At 38.1% G+C, this 20,595-nt stretch overlaps 1 protein-coding gene and 1 long non-coding RNA gene across 5 annotated transcripts in view; one reads left to right on the top strand and one right to left on the bottom strand.

The window, feature by feature from the left end:
* dacha (dachshund a) overlaps positions 1-20,595 on the bottom strand; it is a 186,496-nt gene that overhangs the window by 8,621 nt on the left and 157,280 nt on the right. For 2 of the 4 annotated variants that reach the window (XM_055179699.2, XM_055179701.2), the window contains 4 exons: positions 13,405-13,550; positions 13,144-13,291; positions 7,472-7,618; positions 5,449-5,514 (listed from right to left, as the gene is read on the bottom strand). In XM_055179699.2, the coding sequence (XP_055035674.2) occupies positions 5,449-5,514; positions 7,472-7,618; positions 13,144-13,291; positions 13,405-13,550 (507 nt within the window). Of the gene's footprint in view, positions 1-5,448; positions 5,515-7,471; positions 7,619-13,143; positions 13,302-13,404; positions 13,551-20,595 lie in introns of all 4 variants that reach the window. The other 2 variants (XM_055179698.2, XM_055179700.2) reach the window with 1 other exon arrangement.
* The window catches only part of LOC129423433 (uncharacterized), a 215,608-nt gene that overhangs the window by 41,229 nt on the left and 153,784 nt on the right, over positions 1-20,595 (top strand). The gene's annotated exons all lie outside the window — the stretch shown is intronic.

The raw sequence follows: 20,595 nt of genomic DNA, 5'->3' as shown, positions 1-20,595 counted from the left end.
TAAATATACTGTGATCTGTCTGCTGATAGTGTAATGAAGATGAATGTATAACAACTGATTAAAAGCTAAAATGTACAACTTTCAGTAAATAACTATGTACATGCTTAGGACGTTTGTGTTGTAAAAATGTACAGGGTAACTTCAGATATAAAAACGAAGACTAGTAAAGTGATGTTTTATTATTAAAATCTGATCGCGTCCATTGATTTAATAGAACGTTTGGGTATACCAACATGGCGGGGCGGTGGCTTCACAGTTGTGACGTCATGCGCAATCCAGTCATTTATATAGATCAGTGGTCTGAACCATATGTCGGAGCACTGTCCACTACATCATCGGCTCCGACCTGAAGCTTTTCCTAATTTTTTTTATTTTTGAAGAAACCTACCCATATTCGAGAGGTGATAAAAGGAGAATGAAATGAAAGTAGGATGAAACTTTTTTTTACGCAGAGCCTAGGGTCTGTTCTTTAATTTGATATATTGTATGTTTATATATTTAAAGAAGAACATTTTCTGGAAGGCATTAAACTTTTGTGAAAATCATAAAAAATGCTGGTGTGGGCCTGCAACTTTTATTTAAAGCGCTGGCAGGGAAAGAGTTAAACATTTAAAAGCACAAAAATTAATGACTTTCATTGTCAACAATGTAAAAATAAAGGTATTCATTGCTGTCTTATTCAGATAACAATGTAAATTTAATTCTCTACATTTTAAAATGGCTGCATGCACATTTCTTGTAATGTCAAAACTATCCATCTCTTATATTTCAGTAAATTGAGTAATGGCTTCTAGACGTAAGGTCGACCCTATGCATCTTTAGATCTCTTGCCCCACATGTAAGTTAGTGTAAATAGATGCATGGGTAGATGAGGGTGGTCCTCCCCTGGGATCTTTTTCTTCACCAACACGCTCCATATTTAACTCTGCACCTCATAACCCATCTCATTTATTTACTCTACCCTCCACATGTGTGCTTCTCTCTTTGGTTAAACACAAAGCACTGCCAAATCTTCCTCATACTTATTTTTTTATTTTCATTTTATCACCCAACGCTACTAATCAATTACTTTTGGATATGAATGGTAAATGTATACACAATGTGTCTGGAAACAGAATAGGTCGGAATATTATGGTAATATAACATACATACAATATGGATTTTCAAACCGTGGACATTGATGACATCACACATTTGGTTCTTGTGTGTCATGTAACAAAACATCAAAGACATGAGTGATCTGTAAAACTGCTGTGGCAATCGAATGTGCTTTTTGGTACTTCATGGACATGATGAGTATGTTACATAAAGACTGGCTTTGCAGAGCAGATCTGTGTAAAACTACAAACGCGTGAAACAAGAATGAGTTTTTAGATAAAAACGCACACCTTCCATCCATCGGAGTTCAATTTGCTCGTCCAACACGCAGCGCCGCCTTAATTACATTTTCACCTCGCCTCTCTCTTTCACTTTCCTCCACCACTCCACACTTCTCTTAATCGGCTTGTAAAATGATGTCACCTTCTTTTGTGTTCAGCAGTTTTCTGTTAGCGCCACTTGTCTTGATTAATCAGAAAAGGCACGGGTCATCGTAATGGCCCAACACAGGGGTGGAACCTGAGAAAGCGCAAAAAGCTTTTAGTCCGACGAGCGGGATCTCGGCAAGGACAATCAAACCTAATGAAATCAGCTGTCACTGCTAAGCTTGCAAAACTGTGAAGTCCGACTTGGGAGAGAAGCACAAGCTAATTAGATTTTTGCCGGCTGTAATGGATAAATGTGGCGAGGCTCTGGAGCTCGGGGAGGGGACGAGCGCGCGCCAGACTTCATACACAAACTCCCCAGGTGGGTCCTCTGCCAGACTCTCTGAGCTGATTGCACCGACACCTTGTGCACTTTCAACTTGATGGAACTTCTAGATAAAGAAGTGTCGAGATAAAATGATGATCTGTGCATGCGGGAGGATGTGGGATGATCGCCACAAACTCTGGGCTGTTTGCTTTCCAGAAAAAACTGAGCATTCCTTAACCAACAGATCTGATATTATCCTTTACTTTTATCGGTATGCTGTTTGTTTTTTAAACCAAACAAGTCATTGTGACAATTTTCCTTGATTTTTTAAAAATTCTTGTTATTGTGATGTTTGAGTTGTCTACTTCATGTAAAAAATGTGGATCAGATTGCTTAAAATTCAGTTATTACACTGGTCTACAAGGAGAAAGCCTAGGAAATGAAAGTAGCTAAATTTGACCAGAATTGGGTCAGTATGAAGACAAATTAAGACCTGAGTATTAATTGGCTCAACTTCAGGTCAAAATTGCATCAAAATAATACATTTTGAGCAATTATGGTCCATAACTTTCTGCTAACTGTGATATAGCAATGGTGCTACACCAATCATTATAAATATATCTTTTTGTTGATACCAATAACATAACTTTGTATTTATTGTTTTCCCCATGTAACATTTTCATGCTTTTTAATGAAAAACTGACCAAATTGTTTTTTAGGGAAAATATCACGCGACTATTCCTTGGAAATGTTATTCAATGACGCTTTCAAAAGCCTATAATGTAACTGTAATGCATAGATATGGCCAATACAAATGTACTCTGCAATAAAAGACCAATAAACTACAGTTAAGTAATAATCTTTAGTCTCAAAGTGAAGACACATTTCTAAACATGGCACCATTTTCAATGTTCTACAATACTTTGTTGAAGTTACAAGGAATTGTGATCGTCAGACACCACCCTTCATTACAGGAAAAGTTTTACGACGAGTGGACGCAATTGATGTCTCTACTTTTGAATCACGCTCTGGCCGAAGTGAGCTGCGTTCGAGCCCACCTCTGCAAGCCACCAAACCAAACCATGCCCAGGCGCAGTACAGAGCGATCGCACTAGTCAAACTGACAAGGCTTTGGGGGTCAAACGCGCCTGGGTGCGGTTTGGTTTGGATAGTGTGAGGGTGCCCTAAGTGTGTTTTCACATAGCTCATTTTAAAAGAACCAAACCCAGTTCACATAAAGTCCTTTTCACAATATAGTGGACTCTCGGGATGGACTGATAAATCCAAAAAAATAAGCTTGCTATGCTTTTCCATGAATTAAAGTGAAATGCCGCTACATCCAAAATCCAGAGGGCGCTCTCGTGCAGAAACGCAATATGGGCGGCAGAAGAAAAAACATTTATACACGCATCTCCAGGAAATGGCTTATTAAAGCATATATTTATATTGCTGTTCTTCAAACCTTTTCAGGTATTTTCATGATAATAAACAATATGGATAATGATTATGTTTGACGAGTGTTGCCTTTTCAAATGCATGTTATAAACAACTCTAACAGTGATTTGAGACTGATAAGGACTTAAGGTACAGTCACATTATAAGCGACTTTGTTCCGGTGTATCTCTTTCTGTTTGTCATAAACAAATGAGTAACGTCCACTCCAGTAACTGATGAGAGATGGATGACGTGAACACTGCTTCGTTTCATTGGTAGTCATTCCCAAAAGTCACTCATAATTTGCATAAAGTTAAACATTTCTCTTGTTGTGCAACTGGAAACGCCCCATCCGTTCGCCAATGGTCACTGTCGCTCGTGTCGCCGGAAGTCGCCAAGCTTCCATTGAAATCAATGAGATTGCGCCGCTCTGCTACTGCTAGTCGCTGCTAGTCTGAATGCAGCTTTACTGATCAAAAGCCGTAGTACATGAAATAGCGGTGCATAATATCGGCTGTGTGATTCAGAATCGTTATCGGCCATTTGGGGGATCTGAGATCACTTGATTTGTTCACAAAAGTTTGACATTTACACGTTTGTCCAACAATTTTTTTATAAATTTTGAAGTAAAAAAATCAGCTTTTTACTTTTCTAGTAAACGCATTTACACTTTAAACTTCATAAATTCATCTGTAAAGATTAACTTGTAGGACTAAATGTGTAAGTGCCATAAACCTTTTTCCGATAATTCTGAAGTCTACGAAAAAACTAACTTTTTCATTTTGTACCACATAGTATAACAAAAACTTTCCAGATCAATCATTACCGATCACAGCAGTTACAATCTGATATCAGAGTGACTCATTTACACCTCATGTTATGGAGGTGACGTCTGATCCATTTGGTTCTGCTCTTTGCTGTAAAGGTCAGGGACATTGTGCCGGTTCACTAACACAAATTCCTGCTGTTCTGCTCATATTGGTCATAGCGGCATTACAGAGCTTTTCTTTTGTCGATGATTTTGATAAAGTAACATTGTGTCCATTAAACCTCCAATTTAATTGATATTTTAAATATTCTTTGTATACAATAATAAATCTGTTTTTGTGTTGGGTAGCCACTTGGTGCCCACGCAAAATCTTTTTCCTGAGACACAACCACTTTTCAGGATTTTATGAGCACTGAAGTTTTAAAAAGCCAACGGTTACTTCACATCTCGTGAGACTGGACAAGGGCATGCACTATTGTGTCTCCAGATGTGTGCTTACAAAATAACAGTTGCTATATTTCTCCGTCTGCTAGGGCTTGCACGTCTTTGATCTTTGGGATCTTTGTAGATCTGACCTTTAGTTGTAAGTTACAGACTTTGAAACATGAGATCAGACACAGATTTGGGTTAAACGTTGTCTTTGAATGAAAAAAAGAGAAAATCTACGATCACCCACCGATGACCCTTTTACACTGCGAGTGAACCCTGGGGCCGCCCCTTAGAAATGAAAATCTGCTCTACAAAAGCTTTAGCGGTCCTCTGTTACAGTGCCGCTGTCAAAGCCGGAAGAAAAATGAACGTCTCTTCATTTGCAGACTGTGAAATTGGCTATATGGGGGAAAAACATTTCGCCCATTTTCAGCAAAGCACTTCTGCATCCCATTTCCACTACAGCTTCTGTAAACATATGTATTTATTCACCTTCCCCCAGCCTCACATTTCAATAAGATGTACAGCAGCGGCTCTTTAATTCTCTGTCAGACGTGTTGATAATAGGCCCCATTTATCAAACGCAACTTTTGGCCAGATTTGGGAGGCGAGCTCGGAGGAAAGCGAGAGAGAGGCAGATGGAACCGAGATAAGAGCGCGTGCAGAAGGAAAGCGTGAATAGATCTCGGGGAAAGGAAGCGTGAAAATCGCATCACTCCTGAAAGAGTTGGACATCTTCAAAGAGACACAATATCAGACAAGTTGAGAGATTGACTCTGGTTACTGTTATGGAAGTTTTGTTAAGGATGAAAGATTTCGGACCCCTATCTGTGGCCCCCAAAGCCGAGCAAGAGGGGATTTTGTACCATGTGTACGGCACATGGTTGGTCGCATCTTTTGTACTTGTGTAGACATGTGTAGCCTTCATTCAAACACATTGTTGAGATGATGTCAGGTCTTTACTTTAAGTTTTGTAGTTTGGTAATACACTTGTAGCTTTCATACAACATGCAGGACGTTATTACCTTGTACAGCTGAATTCTCCTGCTGGTTGCCATTATGTTCAGACTTCACCTCTGGTATCACTGCCTCTAAATGTTCAAAAAAATCAAACCGTTAGTCTCGCTACACATATTTTATCAGTAAACCTGCCAGTAGGTTCTTATCCTCAAAATTCTTGATTTGATTTTAAGATGGCCATTTATATTGTGACAAATGTCAATGGGTAATAACTTTAAATGTGGTGAATTGCAGATGGAAATAATCTCTGTAAGGGCAAAAGGAAATAACTTTATCCCAAAAGAGATGTGACGTCAGAGCAGACGTTCAAAATACAGATCTGTTTTTGGCATTGCCCTTCGTACTCTCAGATGAAAGGAAAAACAAAGGCCATTTTTCTTAATGAATTCAAGTCTAATCAGCCCCGGCCCGGCATAATTGCCCTGGCACTCGTGGAAACGCTCGCAGATGTCTTACAAATGTACTTTTTTTTCCCCCAGTTCATATTTTGCTTCTGTTAAGATATTCACAATTAAACAAGTGTAATCAAAACAACAGCGAACGATTAGGAAACCGGTTTAGCCTTGATAAGTGCGCGCGTTTACAGCGTTTATGATAAACATCAGGCTCCATTTCCTCAACCGAGATTATGAGGCTAATGCATCGCTAATAGTTATGACTGAGACGGAAATACCAATATCGACGCCGATAAAGAAATATGAGAAAGAACGGCAAGTTTCATGAAAATATTGACGGGTAAAACGGATGAACAACTAGATCCATACAGATATGGTGAGAGAGTATCACAGGATAGACTGGGTTAAATGACGTACTAACAAGTTCGTCAAATTTTCAGGAACGCAACAGTGATCACCCACTTTTTAGCAGCCTTACTATTTTATTTCCCCCACATCTTTTTGCATATGGATTAATATTATAACATCATAACGTGCTCGTATATAGCAGTGCATAAGGTAATGGGTTCAAACCCAGGGAACATATACTGATAAAAAATGTATAGCTTGTAATGCACTGCAAGTCGCTATGGATGAAAGTGTCTGCCAAGTGCCTAAATATGAACATTACAAAGCTTTTTTGAAGTGTAGAGAGTACATGACTCTATACTTTATTGCAAAACATTAAATGATATAAGTTTAAAATGTATACAGAGAATAATTTTGTGGAAGCCGTGGAGGTCACTTTTGGCATTGTTTTCATTTCTATGGTATATCGACTTTTCTGATTTGGTGGATTCAAGGTGACTTGAGACCACAAGGTGATTTTAGACCATTTAAGTCACCATGGACCAGGTTAATCAGCACAACATGATTAAAATCACGGTTCGGTGCATACCTCGGTTTTGAAGCGGTACAGTAAGGGGGAAATGCATACATTAAACTGCAGGATGTTTATTACTAGAAACTTTTTTAACAATTTGTTTACACTTTTTTTAAACACTTTTTATTAAAATATAATAAATTATATATATATATATATATATATATATAAGAATAAATCAAATTCTGCAAAGTTCTCCACTAAATAACATACTTTTTTACATTATTTTATAACAGTAGGTAAATCTTTTCTTAACCTTCTCTTACTAAAACCTTGCACTAAACTAACAAATTCAATTCCGAAATAGTCTACATTTATGAACTTTTAGCCTACATTTTTGCCACCAAAAAATGTACATGCGCGTTTAGACGCGACACGCAAACGTTAACATCAATAATCAAAAGAATATACAACTAAGTAAAAAAAAATCTTTCTGCGTGCCGAATTATGTTATATGACTTGCGCTGAACGCGGAGACTTCCACCACTTAATATGTTTGTGTGGAAACACGAAAATTGACCTATGTTCCGTACACAAAAGATTCCATTCGGTGCACATGTGCCACTTGCCGAAAGCCATGTACCGAAACGGTCCGGTACGAATACACGTACCGTTACACCCCTACTAACCGACTAACACACTGCCCTGTAATTCGTTGGCTTTATCACACGTCACACTATTGTGTTACGTCAGGTTAGATGGACATCTCACCGTTCAGACTCATGCGGAGACTCTCGGGAGACGTGGCCTGTTTGAGAGCCTGCTCCACCTGCTCTCTCCTCTTGGACTCGAACTCTAAAGCCTCCTGCAGTTTCCGCTTTGCCTTCTTTTCCTTCTTTAGACGCTTCTGAATAGTTGCTGAGAGGGAGAGAAAAAAGAGGTATGAACAAACACTCGTTCAGCATGGTGTCTGTAAACATAAGGAGACAATGCCGTAGACTCACATTCACACATTAGAGACTTGAAAGTGCTCATTATCACTAACAAAACACAAACATATGGTGCGCTACATGCAACAGCTTTCAAAAAGTATAAACATCACTTCAAGGTTTTTACACTCAAATTTGTCAAAGTATTGCACTTTCAGGTTTGTTCAAATCTTTAATCGTAAGTGTTAAATTTTAAGCCCAACTTGTACTGCAGCATGTCTGCGTGGTATCGCAAATCGTGCGACATGTTGACAAGTTTGAAGCAGACTTAATTGACATGATTTTTAATAGTAAAAGACCAATAATGATCGTCAATGAAAATTTTTTTTGGTATTGGACAACAATGTGGTAACCCCCCCCCCAAAAAAAAAACTAGTAAGTGCACAAAATGCAATAGCAACCCCTACCATCATGGCGGAAGAGCTTTGCATGGACAATATACTGCAGTCTACTGTAAATAAGGGTTGAATTCTGTCTTCAATAAAATAGTCACCCAGACTCTATGAGAACCTACATAAAATCTTAAATATAAAATGTACATTGAGAAAATGTGACCCTGGATTACAAAACCTTAAAGGAATGGTTCACACAAAAATGAAAATTCTGCCATCTTTTATTTACTTTGATGTTCAGGGGTGCGCACAACTTTTTTGGCCTGATTCTCAAAAGAGCACCTAGAGATGTTGCTTGGTACTCACACTATTCATGGCACAGTCATCAGATGAGAAATAGCACAATTAAAAAGAAAAGAACCAACATACAAATGAAATAAAAAGTGTTGTTCATGTTAGGTTGTAGAGTACAGAAACTGAATAAAGTAATCAGATAATACTGAAAAAAATACAATAAAAAATAATATAAATAAAATGAAAAAATAATAAAAACACAGCATTATTTTAAAAATACAGTTTTTTACAGTAATCAGAAAATACAGGAAAAGTCTGTAAATTAAATTGCAGCATTTAATTTTTTTACAGCAATCAGAAAATACAGGAAAAGTCTGTAAATTAAATTACAGCGAACACTACTGTAAAAATTACAGTAACAGGCTGGCAGTTTTTTACTGTAAAATTTACAGGTAATTTACAGTGTAGTCTTTACTGTGTAAATTGGATTAATCCTTAAATTACAAAGCTTTTCAGTCAAAATTGAATAAGGAAATTATTATTTTCTTTGTCTGTGGTTTGATTAACATTAAAAACGGCATCAGGTTTATACACTTTAAAAATGCTATGTTGTTTTTAACCCATGGCTGGGTCAGTATTGGACAAAACACTTGGTTGGGTAACAACAACCCAACATTTTTTATAGTGTACTGTCACTTAAGTGCACGGATCCAATAGACACGCATTTTATTTATTTACTGCTTATATTCATTTAATGTGTAAAAAAGTGTGTATTTATTATAAAAAAGTAAACTTATTTAACAACGTGTAAGTAAAGTATTGAGATCTGTTTCATGTCTTTTTTTGCTTAAATATTTACATTGGCCAATCGGGCCAGTGACCGTTGCATCGCTGCTAACAACATCATTCATTTTAAAACCTTTTTTAAATAATTATCTTACCAATGATGCATAAAGAAATCCCTTACAATATGTTGCATGTCATTAAGGTATCTAGGCAAACAAAATGCCAGCAAGTGCATTTTTGATTTTTATATGCACCTGCCTACATACCAGTTATGCACACCCATGCTCGTGTTGTTATTAAATCTGTAATTTCTTTGTTCTGATGAACACAAAGAAAGATATTTTGAGGAAAGTTTGTAACCAAACCAATCAGAGGCCCCATTGACTTCAATAGTAGGTACAAAGAATAATATGGAAGTCAATGGGGCCTCTGATCGGTTTGGTTACAAGCATTCCTTAAAATATCTTATGTAAGAAATGTATACACGTTTTTAACATGAAAGTGAGTAAATGATGACAGAATTTTACATTTTGGGTGAAGTATAACTTTTAAATCGCACGTGTATATTTGTAGAAATAGCCAACAATACATTGTATGGGTCAAAATTGTCGACTTTTCTTTTATACAAAAAAATCATAGGGTTATTACGTAAAGATCATGTTCCACAAATATAGCAAAACTATTTTTGTGATTGGATGTAGTTTCTAAGGACATCTTTAAAGGCGAACTTCTTTAGGCCTATTTAGATTTCTTGCACCCTTAGATTAGTTTCTAGTTGTATTTTAACCAAATATTGTCTTATCGTAACAAATCATACAGTACATCAATGACATCAATGGAAATGTTATTTATTTAACTTTTAGATTTATGTATAAATCTCAATAAAAAATGTACCCTTATGGTTCTGTGGTCCAGGTTCACAAATGAAACCTTGCCATCTTTAATACTGACAGATCGTGAAAGATTGAAATGATGCTCCTGGATTTTACAGACAGGGTCACAACTGGATTTTAATTGTAACTGTAGTTTAATTACCAATGATGAATGCATTTAGAAATACCTGGAAATATTTGTAAGTTTAATATTAAAACAAAACATTTGTAAGAACCTACTATAGAGTATATTTCAGGGCCAACAGAACAGCTGTAGCCACACATCGTCTTCACACAGCACAATGTTTTCACACAACACAATCATTGAATATGTGCAAACATAATCATCTCTGTGTATATATGGATTCACAGCAATTAACAGGCCTTTGAAACACTGACAGTAGTCTAGCAGAGCAGCATTAATACAGTACATACTCACTTTGTGTTTGTGTTAAACATCTCCTTACACCTTTAATTACTCGCCTTTCATTGGCCAAATCATCCACCATACAAATGTGCGCACTAAAAGAAATGCTGTAACAACCATGGCTAATAAATTATTGAGGTGTTTGTACATATTGTCGGAGTTGTTACACAGCTGAATAATTGGCTTAATTTCTTGGCGTATACGGCAGGAGTTGAATTGGCAGAAAATCCACTCGTGACACGGTTTGGTTGTGATGTAGAGAGAGAATTGGCAGTGTAAACTCGTAAATTTCTTCCATGTTGTTGGAGAGATCTTCATGCATTAATGTGTATTAAAATTAAATTATGACTTATGGGGGTATCACATCTTGTGACTTGGAATTGATTAATTCCTTATTCGTTTAATTCAAAGGGCTCACACTCACAGTTTTGACATTTCACGGTTTATATATTTAAACGTCATTATTTTTTCCACACTGTAAAAAAGCATAATTAAGTTGTTTAAACTTCATGCTGGTAGTCATTTCAACCTACTTTAAAGAGGAAATGTCACAAGACTTTTTTAAGGTGTCAAATAAATCTTTGGTGCAGAGTACACATTTGAAGATTTAGCTCAAAATATCATGTAGATAATTTATTATAACATGTTAAAATTGCCACTTTGTAGGTGTGAGCAAAAATGTGCCATTTTGGGTGTGTTCTTTAAAATGCAAATGAGCTGATCTCTGCACTAAATGGCAGTGCTGTGGTTGGATAGTGCAGGTTAGGGCTGGGCAAAAAAAATCGATTTTCCGATTAATCGTTTTTTAAAACGTGTTCGATTCAGAATCAATTCTCAAAGAGCAGAATCGATTTTTTTTCCCGCATATTTTTTTCTGCAAACATTGAATGTATTTACCAAGGACCCTGTCATTTTTCACCTTTCATTCAGTGCTTAAAACGGCGGTTTTAGGGGGTTCATCGACGTTAATGCTACCTTCACATAAAAAGTCAGAGGTATGGAAGCATTTTAGATTTTGCAGGCAAGACAACAAAGTTAGTGTTGTGGCTTTTAATTTCTTTTTATTAATTACCCACTTGTAAACTTATGTTCACTGTTATTTTTGATTAATATAGTATTTGTATTAAATCTATATTCATTGAGTTGAATCAAGAATCGAGTATAAAAACCAACCCGAGAATCGGAATCGAAAATTAAATCGAGAATGGAAATCGAATCGATTTGATAGCTTGTGAATCGAAATTGAATCGATCTGGAACATCTGAATCGATACCCAGCCCTAGTGCAGATTAAGGGGCAGTATATCCTTTTATGACATCACAAGGGGAGCCACATTTCAATAAGTTATTTTTTCACATGCTTGCAGAGAATGGTTTACCAAAACTAAGTTACTGTGTTGATCTTTTTCACATTTTCTAGGTTGATAGAAGCACTGGGGACCCAATTATAGCACTTAAACATGAAAAAAGCAACATTTTCACGCTATGACCCCTTTAAGTTTTGACTTGTGATAAGTTGAGACTTGTTTTTCTAACTTAGTTTGTAAAGTAACATAAAAATACCCAACCTTACCTCAAGGCATTTGTGGTATAGGCACGAAATATTTTTTTTATTTATGTTCATGGACGCAATTTTCCTCTTTTTTTTTTTGTGTATCGTTGAGCACAAATTTTATTTAGTTTTTCGTGTCCCTGCACAACTTTATTTTTTGTGTCATTTCATGTATTAGTATCTCACTTTTTTCTATTTTTAAACCCTTGTCACTTGGGGTTATGGTTATATTTGGGGTTCAGGATGTCATTTTATGTATTGGTTTCTAATTTTTTTCCTTCGATTTTTAAATCATCGTTGCTTGGGGTTAGAGTTTGGGTTAGGATGTCTGAAATGTAAGGGGTGATGCACATATCACATCTTTTGCGCACTCAAGTTCATTATTTCAAATGTAGGCGGACGGTATGCACGCTCATAATGAAAGTGAAGCGGTCAAGTCGCGCTCTTTTTTTCCAGCCATCGAGTTAAAAACATTTAAACTTTTCAGAATGCTGCAAGCGCACCACAGGTCATGTGACAAAACCTTCACACCTAGCGTTTTCTACGCATTTTAGACGGGACATGTGAACGGCCCCTAACAAAGTCGTTCTAACTCTAACCCCAAGCGACAACAATGGTTAAAAAAGAAAAAATATTAAGAAACCAATACATAAAATTACATGGAAAAAATAGGAAATTGTGTCCGTGAACACGAATATATTATTGCTGGGAAAAGATTAATCGCAATTAATCGCATACAAAATAAAAGTAAATTTTTGCATAATATATGTGTGTGTGCTGTGTGTAATTATTATGTATATTTAAACACACACACATATGTATACATTTCAGAATTTTTATATACATAATAAATACACACATAACACACTTGTATATATTTAAGCAATATCACTTTTATTTTGTATGTGATTAATCGCGATTAGTCTTTGCCCAGCACTAAAATAAATCAAATATTTTTATGACTATTACCACAAAATGCCTTGAGATTGGGTTGAAATATTGTATATGTTGATATCTTTTTTTTTACAGTGTAGGAAATCGTACAATTTTGTTATTTTCAGGTTGTTCTATGACCGCCACAACCTTAAAATCTATATTAAGTAGTTTTAATTATATACACTAACAGTGAAGACGACGGTTCAATTATCGTGTGCCACTTTAACATCATCCTCCTATTGAACCCCATACGTACCTCGGCTATGCAGTTCAGAGGTGAGCTGTCTCTCCAGACTCTCTCTTATCTCTCTCTCTCTGTACAGCTCCATCTTTAACTCCTTGCGTTCCTGTTGCACCTGTTTCTCCTGCACACGGGCATTATCCACGGCCACCTTCAGCAGACCCTGAGCCGCCAACATGACACAAAACACACCCAACTTTAATACACCAATATAGACCCTCAGATACCCAACAAGCTCTTTTCATATAAACACTCACAAACACACAAGGGATTTACCTGGATGTTAGTGAGCAACGTCTCCACGGAAGAGAGGCCGTCTCCAAACAAGAAGGGTGCGGGGAAGCCTGGTGGAAGTTGCTGAGAGCCCAGAGAAAGTTTCTCGAATCCCTGCTTCTGGATGGGCAATGCTAACTGAGCCTCATCTGTGAGAACAGACACATGTATAAAATACAAAACATGAGGTCAATGATGAATAGCAATGTTCTAGATGATTAATAGAAACCTGACTGACAGGCCATTGGTAAGGATACCCAAACAGGCAGTACAACATTATGATCGCACTAACATTACAAATTATTTTGCATAGATATCCTGATGTGCCTGAAATCAAACTGAGGCTAAAAGAAAGTACACATGACCATCACTCAGTAAGCAGAAGTGTGCACTTCTGATGAAACAGAAAGCTGCTGTGTCCAAAACCTCTGAACAGCTGTAAATCTCCTACTCGCACATACACACAAAATCCATATTTTACCCACAAGCCCTATGCAACGCCTCACACCCACAATACCAGGCCACAAACTATAGCCACACTGCTCCAGCCATAACACGGAGAGAGAGGCAGAGACGAAGCAGTCATGATTCACCTGAGCTAATCTGGCTGGGTCCTCTCTCTGCACGCGTTGACACGGCCCGTCCAGGGCTCCCTACGCAAGACAAATAGGACGGCTGGGGTGGGAATTGTGATGACAGTGTATCACGGGTCACATCGATTTCCCCGTCGCGCTCTCTCTCTCGCACCCTACCAGATAACCCCGTAGTCTTTCTGCCCATTGTTCATACCCCACCTGTCCCACCAGCCATAAATTTTCCCCCTTCTTCAGCACCACTGCAAAGGGCATTAAAGAAGAGAGGAGCGGCCCTCCTCCTCTCTCTCTCCTTACGGGTTGACAGTATGTGATTAAGTTTTTGGTGCCGGCTGAAAGTGGCGAGCAGATGAAGGTCACGCAGATAGAGTGTGAAGAGGAACGTGTGCGTGAGAAAGAAGAATAGGGTGAGAAAAGGGGTGAGCGGAAGGGGACGGCAGAGAGAGAGAGAGGTGCGAGTTGAACTGTGAGATAACGCTGGAGGTGAAGAACATCGTAATGTTTAAAAGCCCACATTAGGGTGCGTGGTTTTCGGGTGCAATGGTGTGTCTGTTTCCTAAACCCAAACGTAGTGGCAGCTTTAAACATGAAATCATAAATGACCAAATCCCTGCTAGCGTTTTTAAAACAAAGTTGCCAGCGCCAGCATTTTTTATGATTTTCACAAAAAATGTAATGCCTTCCAGTATGTAATGTTCTTCTTCAAATATAAAAACATACAATATATCAAATGAAAGAACAGACCCTCTGCTTTAAAAAAAAAAACATTTCATCCTACCTTTATTTGTTCTCTTTTATCAGCTCTCAAAATGCAAAATGTTGAGTAAAAAGCTGAGATAATTGTGTTTTTGTGAAGGACTTTTAATTAAGATCTGATTCAGAGCAATGATCAAATTATACACAGAGTTCTAATGCTGGGTTCAGACCAGCTGCGGTAATGGCATCAAGCGCAAGCGATTTCAATGTTACGTCAATGTAAAGATGCGTAGACGCGCACCTGAAGGTCTCGCGTCGCGAATGAGGTGTTTAGCGTGGCGCGTTTAGCGTGGCGCTGTAGACGCGATTACGCCTCATTCGGGCATTATACACAGAGTTCTAATGCTGCGTTCAGACCAGCCGCGGTAATGGCATCAAGCGTGTGAGATTTCAATGTTAAGTCAATGTAAAGATGCGTTGACGCGCATCTTAAGGTCTCGCGGCGCGAATGAGGTGTTTAACGTGGCGCAGTAGACGCGATTACGCCTCATCCGGGCATCTAGTTCACGCGAATGGTGCGAAATGAGGATTGCCGCTGGAAACGCGCGAGTTAAAAAATTGAACTTTGGCGGAAAAACAGGCTGTGTTAACCAATCAGGAGCTTGATTGTGATTATGTGACGTGATTACAGGAAGCGAGCGGAGTCGCAGAAGTCTATGGAAGGCCCGCCCATGATGCGTATTTCCGCATGAATGTCTCGACGACTAATTTCACGTGAATGAAGCGAGTAAACTCAAAATGTTCAAGAAGCAAACTAGACGCGGTAGAAGCAAATTTGACGCCTCAAACTCGCCTGGTGTGAACCCACAGTTACTTTTTGACCTAAGGGGTTGCTTCCGGGTTTTATAAGTTGGGTAAGACTGCCACCTGCTGGATAAGAGCGGAAATACGGATTGCCGGAAAAACACGTCATTGGCAAGGAAGCGTTTTCTCATAATTGATGAGTAAACTCATCAATGGCTGGAAAAGAGTTAAGTGTTGTCATACCAGCCAATGTTCCGTACAGACGGTTTTAGCAGTAACAACACAAACGGCTTTTGTGGAACACACGCAACTATTAATTTTAATCTTTGACATGATCGTAGGCAATATTAAAGATATCAAGATTGTATTTTCACACAATCTTCTTAACATTATTGAAAACTTGACTTTAGTTGGGTTTGCACAGACTGGGTCACAATGATCACATCACCTCTATATTGTAGTTCTTTTCTTCCATGCCACCATTCAAGCCTGGAAAACTAAAAACTACACATCCCAGGTCAACGTGACGATAGAAAGGAGGTTAATGGTAGCAAGCTCTTGAAACCCTGCCCTCCTGCCGGCCCATGCACGCCTAATTGCGAGTCCCTTTTAAACGACAGATTTATCTTGCTGCAGCAGCTGATAGTGCTCACTTCAATTCATTTTATTTCATCCAGCAAAGAGGGTGGAAGAGCCCTCGGCCCATGACATTTACAAAGTGCCCTCGTTCTGTCTCTTCTCACTGTAATGTGCACGAGTAATGATACGCTCTGTGTGTGCGTAGGTGAGCGTTAGGCCGAGCACAATGGGATCTGTTTGTTTGTATAAACTGTGTAGTTGTGTGTATGTTTTTGATTCCAGACAGTACTGGAATCATTTTTTTGCAAATCTTCACACGTTTTTCTGAGACGCAAAAATATGTAAGCTCTAGACCCGAATGAACACATCTATCCTCTCGACCCTACTAAGCTTGAGAGAGTACAAAGTGAACAAACAGATAAATAAATAAACTAACAGAATAAAGGAAAGTGCTTTTGACGCAATCAATTATTCATCTGTCGGACCTTTTATTTGCAGTACACTAAAAATAAAGACAATGGGAAGTTTCTGGAAAAAGGCTTTACTTACTGGTCTCAAACAAAGAAACTCGAGTACCATCACAACCATTAGAGAGCAGGAGAGAGAATGATAAAAAAGAAAAAAAAATACCAAAGCAGTGCATTGCATTGTCGATCGTAAAAGGATACAGTATTTACCCCAAAATAACCCCATGATTTACTCAAGATGTACATTTACTATTATCTTGTAGATGAACACAATCGGAGTTATATTAAAACTTGTCCTGGCTCTTCAAAGCTTTACAATGGTAGTAAATGGTGCTTCTGATTTTGAAGCCCACAAAAGTGAATCCATCCTTTACAGAAGTAATCCACACGGCTTCAAGGGGTTAGTAAAGGCCTTCTGAGGGAAATCAATGCAATTTTGTATTATAAAATCCATAAAACTTTATAAGGTATAATAACTAAGTTTTTTTAAGATATACAACTTTTACTTTTTTACAGTGTAGTCAATAGAAGTCAATGGTGCTCAAACACAGTTTGGTTACAAACATTACAATTTATACAGGTTTGGAACTTAGTTCCAATGATGTTAAATGATGAAAGTAAATGATGACCAAATTTAAATTTTTTTCCGTGAACTATCTATTTGAGTAAAAATACAACTATTTGTCTATTTGCCAACTATTTGTCTATCCAAAGTGTAAAAAAATTGTCAATCTTTTCCATTATCATGTATGTTTAAAATGGTCCTGGTAGACAGATGAAATGTCTTCCTCTAAAGGCGTTTTTTCAAAGCGATTCACTTGACATAATGTCAGCTTTCCAAGAGAAGGTGGATTTTACCGTACGTTCCATATGGATGAACAGATGCCGGGGACGGGAGGAAGGCGGCTACTGTATCTCCCTCAGCGCCTTTAACCCCGATGTAATTTTCTTGCCCCCACATATTTGTTAGTTTTTATTTTGTACATGTGTCGGAGGGGACGTCTCCTGAATATTCAAAGGGATCCAATTAGGGGGTAATTTTGTGTGCGAAAGCGGCACAGTGCTTTTGTCAGGTACGTGTCTGTGAAAGCCCACATGCAAACACTGATATAGGTTTGTTTATACGCAGATTTGCATATGAAGATCAAGGCGCACCACTAATCACCATAATTGTCAGAGTAAATGTTAAAAGATGGGCAAGAGCTAATTATTTGAGCTTGTTTTGAAGTCCTTTTATTAGCACTAGATTAATAATGTCACGATGAGAGAGAAGATTTTAGTGACAAGTGTACAGGCTTAAAACAAACCCTGGGATGTTTTGATCCGTAGTTGGGTATGAACAACCCACGGTTGGTTGGTTTGTATGTATTCACCTATAATGGGTTGTTTCAACCCTTGATTGGGTCAAATATGGACATTATTTAAACAAAACATTGGGTTTGTCCATGTTTTACCCAACTATGGGTTAAAACAACCCTGTACAGTATGTAAAGCTACAACAGGGGGTAAAATTTAAAGGGACACTCCACTTTAAAAAAAAAATCATTTTCCAGCCCCCCTAGAGTTAAATAATTGAGTTTTACCGTTTTGGAATCCATTCAGCTGATCTTCGGGTCTGGTGGTACCACTTTTAGCTTAGCTTAGCACAATCCATTGAGTCTGATTGGACCATTGGCATCGCGTTCAGAGATAGCCAAAGAGTTTCGATTTTTTTCCTATTTGGAACTCGACTCTTCTGTAGTTGCATCGTGTACTGGGACCGACATAAAATTGAAAGTTGTGATTTTCTAGGCAGATATGGCTACTATACTCTCATTCTGGTGTAATAATCAAGGACTTTGCTGCCGTACCATGGTTGCAGTAGGCGCAATGATATTACGCAGTGCCCGAAAATAGTCCCCTGCTATTGAAAGTTACCAAGAGGACTATTTCAGGTGCTGCATAATATCATCACAATGGCATGGCAGCAAAGTCCTTGATTATCATTCATATGTAAATTTAACCATTGTTTCTGATTTGTATTGGTCTGCCTATATTAAATACAGTTTAAAAATTACAACCATAATGTACACAGATACATTTTTGGGGTTTATTTTAACCCATTGTTGGGTCAAATAATTTTTTTTTTAGTTTAATTTAACCCAACGGCTGGGTTTGTCTTTTTTTGACCCAACGCTGGGTTAAAAATAACCCAGCTTTTTAAGTGTGTATTATAAATTCACATCATGTATGAATCACAATTTAGATAGTTTCATTGCATTACAATACTTGTTTTTTTTTTCATTATAGTAACACGTATGGGATAATGTACTGTATAGGCATTGGTTGTTATCACAGAAATAAGGTTAATAGTTTAATGGTTGTAAATTATATAATAATATTATTACTATAAATGTACTTTCAAAATGATTTTTGTATGCAATATTATCCAGATATGTTTGAGAAATATTTGAGATTTATTTATCAGCTCAATGTCAACATGAACTCGTGCTAAAAAATTCAGATAAAAAAATTCTGATAAAAAGATAGAAAATATAAGGGAGAGAGGGCAAAACATGAAATGAGAGAGTTAAGAGAACGAGGAGAACAGGAAGACATCAGAGCCGAAGCCGTGCACACAGGCCATGATGGAGCGTTAGCCCGCCAGAGAAAAAAGCTTGAGAGAGACGGATCGCCCCTCTGCCAGTTAGACATTTATTCCCAACAAGATGGCAGTGTTTGACAGGACGCGCCGGGGGAGCCCTAAAGCATGGGGATCCAAACGCCTGGGTGGTATTTATAGCTGTGAGATACAATCCAATCACAGGCGGCTCACAGAGGAAAAACAAGACTGAAGAACTTGCACGTTCACAAACACACAGAGATGTTTAGACTCTTACTGTACGATACTAAAAGCCCTTAATTTATACAAGTTCAAACTTTAAAAATGAACTTGGTGCACTTGTTACAACATCATTTGATATTTGTATATATACAAATCTCACATCAAACACAAATCCGTACCCATGACAAATAAACTTTAGTTTAAATCACTATTGATGTTTCGTAAGGCAAGCATCTAGGGATGTAGCAGGCATTTTAAACAACCTGATCTCACGAATTTCCGTGTTAGTCACGGAATTGTTTGCTCATTTTTCTGTGGCATTCTCATGGATCTCCGCATTTTTCCGTGGCCCTGCCACGGACTTTCTTTTCTGTAGCATTCTCACGGATTGGTTACTCAACTGTTTTGCCCTATTTTCTTCCCATTGTCGCTTCAGTTTAAGGTTAGATTTACATAAAATGACATCCCTACCCAAACCCAACTCTAACCCAAACGCCAGGCGACAATTGGTTAAAGTTTAGAAAATATAAATCAGAAAAAATTGTATAAACCAATACTTAAAGTGTCATACTAACGCAAACACCAAATCCAACCCTAAACCAAAGCGACAATGGTTTAGAATGGTGAGAATGCCACGAAAAAATGCGCAAAAAATTATTTGACTATCTCACGGAACTTTGTGAGATCATGTTGCTTTAAAAGTGGGGGGACAGCTTAGCCTGGCTCCGCCCTCCTACGTGTTTCCGCTTAATTTTCATTTTCCTTCAGTACTACGTCTGGGACTGCTGTGTAGAGTTTCGTTTTCTCCTGCAAAAATCTCCAGGTCCAATCAGCAAACAGATGGGGGTGGCGAAGAACGATGACGTTGAGGTCGTGCGTCAGTTTGAGTTGTAGTTCAGTAATGGCAGCGGAGAAAGACGTGAGAAAAGCTATTCGGTCCGTTGTTGCAAACCTGCCGAATATACACGAGTTGAAGCCAGAGCAAGAACAAGGTTTGCTAAGTTTTGTTGGTCTAATTATTATTACTTGTTGTTTCTGGCCGGTTTCGTCGCATGATATACGTCACGACCACACGTTAGCGATCGGCAGATCCTGAGTGACTCTGGGCAGATCCAATAGTTTTAAACTTCAACAGAGGACCCTCGTTAACGGAAGTAATGCTTTGCAATGGAGCGTAGCCAGACTCTCTGTACAAATGAAATGAATGTACGAGAGTCTGGTTGGACCAGGC

Source organism: Misgurnus anguillicaudatus, chromosome 9 (genome assembly GCF_027580225.2).
Source record: "Misgurnus anguillicaudatus chromosome 9, ASM2758022v2, whole genome shotgun sequence".
NCBI lineage: Eukaryota > Metazoa > Chordata > Actinopteri > Cypriniformes > Cobitidae > Misgurnus > Misgurnus anguillicaudatus.
This window is presented reverse-complemented; position numbering and strand designations above follow the sequence as displayed.